The 7076-nt window shown below is 34.7% G+C and overlaps 1 protein-coding gene across 1 annotated transcript; it reads right to left on the bottom strand.

Annotated features, from left to right (window-relative positions):
- Positions 1–3295: 3295 nt before the first annotated feature.
- On the bottom strand, positions 3296–6262 carry LOC113109454 (membrane-spanning 4-domains subfamily A member 12-like). Its single transcript, XM_026273022.1, has 6 exons — positions 6068–6262; positions 5708–5827; positions 5573–5629; positions 4045–4176; positions 3670–3756; positions 3296–3304 (listed from the first exon to the last, which is right to left on the bottom strand). Exons 1-6 carry the CDS (start codon positions 6233–6235, stop codon positions 3296–3298), a joined length of 573 nt encoding a protein of 190 aa, XP_026128807.1. The 5' UTR covers positions 6236–6262.
- Between the last annotated feature and the right edge of the window lie 814 nt (positions 6263–7076).

Here is a 7076-nt window from a genome sequence, read left to right as displayed (position 1 = left end):
TGAACCCAAATACTTTTAAAAGCACCAGTACACATCACTCTGTCTCCTCTAGTTGTTAGTGTGTGTATGTGTGTGTGTGTTTTTTTTTGGGGGGGGGGGGGGATAAAAGATATTAACTCCTTGTAAACTTTCAAAAAACAGGTTCTTATATTTATTTCATATAGTATGATGTGCACTAGATTAAAGACAGTATACCATGAAACATTGCTCTATATGTCCTTGTCATTCTAATAGATTTAACTTTGGTTGTGAATTTAGTTGCATCATTCTTTCAACATAACTATCGGCTGATGGGTTAAAACTGACTGCCCCTCTGCTAACAGGAATAATAACATCACTAAATAATTTACAGTGCCACATTTACCTCTGTATAGAGTCGGTTTAGCTGATGGCTCTGCTAGCATGTAATGTTTATGTGTGTGTGTGTGTGTGTGTGTGTGTGTGTGTGTGTGTGTGTGTGTGTGTGTGTGTGTGTGGATGTGTGTGTGGGTTTTTGTTTCAAAATTTGTTTCAAGATTTGTTTCAACCATTCAGGTGCATCTCAATATATTAGAATTTCGTGGAAAAAGTTAATTTCAGTAATTCAAATAAAAAAATCAAATTGTGAAAATTGTGTATTAAATAAATTCATTTTTCATTTTAATTGTCATGATTTTGTCTCACATTTAACAAAAACCCACCCATCTCAACAAATTTGAATACTTCATAAGACCAATAAAAAACTGTTTTAGTGAATTGTTGGCCTTCTGGAAAGTATGTTAATTTACTGTACATGTACTCATTCCTTGGTTGGGGCTACTTTTGCTTTAATTCCTCCCTCAATTGAGTGTAGCATGGAGGTGATCAGTTTTTGGCACTGCTGAGGTGGTCTGGAAGCCCAGGTTTCTTTAATAGTGGCCTTCAACTCATCTGCATTGTTTGGTCTCTTGTTTCTCATTTTCCTCTTGAAAATACCCCATAGATTCTCTCTGGGGATCAGGTCTGGGAATCTTGCTGGCCAGACAAGGACACTAATACCATGGTCATTTAACCAGATTTTGGCAGTGTGGGCAGGTGCCAAATCCTGCTAGAAAATGAAATTAGCATCTTCTAAAAGTTGGTCAGCAAAAGGAAGCATGAAGTAGATTAAAAAGCTTTTGGTAAACGGGTGCAGTGACTTTGGTTTTCAAAAAACACATTGGACCAACACCAGCAGATGACATTGCACGCTTTCATCTGAAAAGAGGACTTTGGACCACTGTGCAAAAGTCCAGTTCTTCTTCTCCTTAGCCAATGTAAGAAATCTCTGAAGTTGTCTGTGGTTCAGAAGTGGCTTAAAGGGGGGGTGAAATGCTCGTTTTCACTCAATATCCTGTTAATCTTGAGTACATATAGAGTAGTACTGCATCCTTCATAAATCCAAAAAGTCTTTAGTTTTATTATATTCATAAGAGAAAGATAGTCTGTACCGATTTTTCCCGGAAAAACACGACCGGCTGGAGGCGTGACATGTGGGCGGAGCTAAAGAATCACGAGCGCGAATAGGCTTTTGCGTTGAGAGCATGTGGAAGCTGTGACATTACCGTGAGGGAAAACCCATCATCCAAAACAAACCATGGCTTACAGTCAGATTCAGCCATTTATTTATGATCCAGAATCAGATCCAGAGGCTGAAACTGAACGAAAGCAGCAGCAGCAACGACTCGCTCCGAGTGGGGCTCGAACCCGGGTCTCCGGCATGGGAGGGGACGCACTAACAAGGAGGCAGAGATATTTGAAGCAGTTTGACTCACCGCCTGCGGTTCCAACCACTGATCTATAATATAGATATCTATATAATAGAATAGTTATATATATAGATCAGTGGTTCCAACACACGATCGTGACCCTTTTTCATTGGGATTGCATCATCCTTAAGAAATAAACGATACTCAAATCCGTCGTCAAACTGGGCCTTCTGAACAAGCATCTTCGAAATGCAGGGAACAAACACTTGCACTTGCAAAAACAAACTCCGTTGGTGCTCTGTAAATATAAACTCCTTCCACTGTTCCCTTAATGCTGTTTTTTTTTTTTTTTTTGGTAATCTGTGCAGGGTTGTCTTACCCTGGCAACCAAAAACACACTTCTTTTGTGACTTTTCACGACGCTCTCGCTCTCTGATCAGTGAATCGCTCTGATCAGTGAAATGTCTGTGCTGCTCAGCCTCGCTATACGGGAGCGCGGGCTCTTCCGGCAGAAGTGCCCTCAGGACCCATATAAGGAAATTCCGCTCCATCTAACGTCACACAGAGCCATACTCGAAAAAAACTTTCCGAAACTTGTGACAAACCGGAAGGAGTATTTTGGGAACAAAAATACCCCTTCCAACGTACAACTTAATTTTTGAAACTTTGTCCATGTTTAGCATGGGAATCCAACTCTTTAACAGTGTAAAAAACTCAGTATGCATGAAATAGAATTTCACCCCCCCCCTTTAACAAGAGAAATACAACAACTGTAGCAAATTCCTTGACACGTCTGTATTTCTTGACCCCAGCCTCAGTCCATTCCTTGTGAAGTTCACTCAAATTCTTGAATCGATTTTGCTTGACAATCCTCATAAGGCTGCGGTTCTCTCAGTTTGTTGTGCAACTTTTTCTTTCACACTTTTTCCTTCCTGTCAACCTTCTGTTAACATGCTTAGATACAGCACTCTGTGAACAGCCAGCTTCTTTGGCAATGAATGTTTGTGGCTACACTACTTGTGAAGGGTGTCAAAGATTGTCTTCTGGACAACTGTCAGATCATCAGTCTTACCCATGATTGTGTATCCTTGCTAGTGAACCAAACTGAGAGACCATTTTGAAGACTCAGGTTTTGAGTTGATTATCTGATTGACATGTCATCATATTCTAATTTGTTGATATTTATTTTTTCATTTTTGTTTAGTTTTTGTTAAATGTGAGCCAAAATCATCACAATTAAAAGAACCAAAGACTGAAAGTACTTAAGTCTGTGTGCACTGAATTTATTTAATACATGAGTTTCACAATTTGAGGTGATTTAATGAAATAAATGAACGTTTCCAGGACATTTTAATTTATTGAGATGCACCTGTATATGCTTTTTCTATAATTTTCCTTAAAATAAAGAAGACACCATATACATAAAAAAGTGTTTTTGTATCAACAATCAAATATTTGATGTAATTCTTAAATCTTCTTTTTATTTATTTATTAAATATATATATATATAATTTAAAAACAATAATAATAAAAAAGGCTGTGAGTTATTCATTCCTTGCAACCTTTAAACAGGATCTCCTCACTGTGACTCAGTTTCCCTGGGAAGAAACAGACAAGATATGTTAGTACAGAAGAGATTCAGACTTATAAATTTTAATTTTCCTAACATCCACACTGTAGATTATACAGTATGTAACGAATTATCCAAGGAAAACTACACACAAACGTGCTGTTGTTGTTTTTATGTTTTACAGTAATATAACTACATTTCAACAATGCAAGACAAAAAATGTATTTTCAATTAAACAGTTTGTATTGTAGTGTTTTGTCCTAGTTTTAGACCACTGAGGTGTTCAGATGGTATAGTATGGTCATTTTAAATATTTGATAGCTTTACATTTGTGATTGTGACTTGTTTGATGTAAAATTAAAGTACATACTTTTTACTGGAGGAAATACTGACCTTGTTAAGTGCCACATTTATCACTGTAGAGTCTGTGTTGCTGGTGGCTTTGCAGGCAAATCCTGAGATAAAGATGGAGATGATGAACTGAAGGATGGAGAACACCAGCAATATTCCAATGATCCCCAGTTCAGTTCTCTAAAAAATATTCAACATGCTAATACAAAAAAGTAGTTCCTCAAATAATATCAGCTATATTAAATGAGTTTATAAAAGTTATTAGATTATATGTATCCCTTTCAGACACTTGAATTAATTAATTAATGAAAAGTAGTAAATGATGGCACAAACTATTTCTCTAAATAAAACATCAATAAAAATAAATAAGTAAATAAGTTTAAACAGATGACATTAATATAGTCTTGCACACTGTACCTTCAATTTGCACCTGTATTCATAACTGTAGCATTCATACATTAACAAGTTGTGAATGTCGATGCTCATCAGAAAAATGGCGGTCGCTGCAGTTATGGCACTGATCACATTCATTATAAGAGAGCCTTTCACCTGCAGGAAGAAAAGCTGACACATGAAGGGTGACAGTAGTAATGGTGTACACTTGTAAAACAGCCTGAACTCACACTGTAAAATATTTGTAGTATAATTAAAATTATGTGTGTGTGTATATATATATATATATATATATATATATAAGCAGCTAAACTCTGAGAAAAGTTTTCAGTTTAATGATCCAGTAAGTGAATGCATTCAAACAATCTGTCCAAAACAGCACTAATATAAAGGAAACCAGGCTGATTACATCAGAGATTGCAGAGAGAACAGAGACTCATGTTGCGTTTTCAGTTCATTATTAATGTTATGCAGTCAGCCATTGGTTGGTTTAGTTTTTTTGTTTGTTTGTTTGTTTGTTTGTTTACATCTCCATGTGGTCCTGTTCGGTCACAACTTGACTTAGAATGTAAAAAAAAACTATTTGCTGTTGCACTGTACATACACTATACAATTTTTTTTTTTTTTTTTTCACAAGTGCTTATATGGGCTCCTTATATCATTTGGTTCTTTTGTAGCCTTTTGGAGTTTTCTTCTGGAGTTTTCTTTTGGAGTTTTCTTTTGGAAAGAAATCTATATTTATCTTGGGAAAAAAAAGCTTGCAGAAAATATAGATTTTTGAAAATCACCCTTCAATGTTGTGGTTTACTGTGCTGGATATAGCAAATGATAATAAAAACATTTCAAATAAGATAAATAGTCTATGTTTAATTTCATGAAGTGTGTGATTAATCCCAGTATAATGGTGTGATTTACATTAATGCATTTAGCAGACACTTTTATCCAAAGGAACTAATGCATTTAGGCTATATATATATTTTTTTTTTTCCCAGTATGCGTGTTCCCTAGGGATTCAACCCACAACCTTTTTTTTCTGCTAATGCAATGCTCTACCACTGAGCCACAGGAACATTGTAATGAATTTGATTAAAAAAAAAATTATATATATATATATATATATATATATATATATATATATATATATATATATATATATATATATATATATATATATATATATATATATATATATATATATATATATTGACAGCCCTATATATATATATATATATATATATATATATATATATATATATATATATATATATATATATATATATATATATATATATATATATATAGTGATTTCTTTATTTTTTTTTTTCAAAATTATTATTTTACTTTTCATTAGAAATCATGTAAATAAAAGTATATTGCAGTAGTCACATTATACACTACTGCATGCAGGCTTTACTGAATGAACAGATAAAATAATTGATTTACTCTTTTAGTGGAATAAATTGCACATTTAAAAAGTAGTATGTACAATACTGTATGAATGCATCATAATATGAGAAAAGTAGAGTTGATCACATTGTATGTATGTACGCACCACACACAGATGAAGTTTATTCTGCGCAGAAACAGACAGCGAGCCAGCACTGATGTACTGAAAGAAACACAGGACATGTTCAGCTTCACTGGATATTAAAATCAGAAGCTAGTAAAGCCAATAAAAGAAACTTACAATAAGGGATCCCCAGAAGGTTATGCCAGAAATAACAGAAATAGGGTAACGGTAATCATAGGCAATGGTGCGTACAATACCAAATAGGAAAATCATCACTCCAGTCATTATCTGGACGGTCTAGACAGAGCAGATATGGGTCAAATGCATTTATGTATTTATAATGATATCATTCATGTTTGGACACACAAACAAAGGTAATGTACAGTATGTTTTGTGCACTACAGTCTTAAAGCAATCAGAAAGGCACACATCTATTCACTTCAAGACTTAGGACAATATTTTTTCCTTATTTTATCACAGAGAAAAATGTGATTCCCAAAACCTCATATAATAATAATTCATAATGAAATGCATTACCCCCAGTGCCTTTGGTTGTGCTCTGATAAATGCTGAGAGAGCTGTATTGTGATATGCTCCTCCGGTCTGCTGTCCATCTTCAGAAATAACACCATGTTGTGCCACCTGTGGATTGACTTGGATGATAACTGTAGCTTTGTCAGTTGATATGACCTCGCTGCTCTCCATTCTAGGCAGTTTTCACCTGGAATTAATGGAATAGTTCACACAAAAATTTGAATTATGTCATAATTTACATAATTTACATCAATGTCTTTCTTCTGCTGAAACAAAGCTATACTATACTTTTAATAAAAATACTATACCTTTTGTCTTCAACACAAGTAAGAAACTGATGTAAATGATGATATCTTCTTTTGTGTTGAAAAACTGTTTAATTTAAAGATGTCCTTACTACCTTTCTGGGTCTTGAACGTGTCAGTTGTGCTGCTGTCTATAGAGGCAAAGCGCTCAGATTTCAGCAAAAAATATCTTTATTTGTGTTGCAAACATGAATGTAAGGTATTACGGGTTTGAAACGACATGAGGGGGTATAATTAATAACATTTTGGGATTAATTTACCCTTTAAGCATTCAGATTCTGCAGTTTACAGTTCATCTACAGTTCATTTTCTCTACTTTTCAAGCACAGCACATCTGCATTAATATTTAAAACATGATACTTTTGTCTAGAGTGACTTTCAAACTGGCACACTGCAAAGACTTACATCGGTTGCCAGGATTTTGCCAAGTAAGACATGTTACTGAATCAACATCTGCTGATCCTGGATTAATATTATTGTCCAAAACTACAGACTTAACCCAATCCCTACCCCTAAAACCTAACCTCACCCATAATTTATTCCTAAAAACAGTGGGATAGCTGATTAACAAGGGTGTAGAAGCACCTGACCCTGATTGTAACTGATCTCATTTCTGATTGGTTGATTAAAATGTTGTTCCAGGATCCAGAACATCTAGACACAAAAACAGTTTTTTCCCCCATGCCATCTCCAGCTTACACAGTTAA

Source organism: Carassius auratus, chromosome 10, assembly GCF_003368295.1.
Source record: "Carassius auratus strain Wakin chromosome 10, ASM336829v1, whole genome shotgun sequence".
NCBI classification, from domain to species: Eukaryota; Metazoa; Chordata; class Actinopteri; order Cypriniformes; family Cyprinidae; genus Carassius; species Carassius auratus.
Note: the sequence above shows the minus strand (reverse complement) of the source record. Positions and strands in the feature narration are given on the sequence as shown.

Coding starts and splice junctions, on each gene's coding strand:
- LOC113109454 (XM_026273022.1), bottom strand. CDS start 6,235: ATGGAGAGCAGCGAGGTCATATCAACTGACAAAGCTACAGTTATCATC. Junction 5,828..6,067: donor CACAACCAAAGGCACTGGGG/GTAATGCATTTC, acceptor TGCTCTGTCTAG/ACCGTCCAGATAATGACTGG. Junction 3,757..4,044: donor AATACAGGTGCAAATTGAAG/GTACAGTGTGCA, acceptor TCCATCCTTCAG/TTCATCATCTCCATCTTTAT.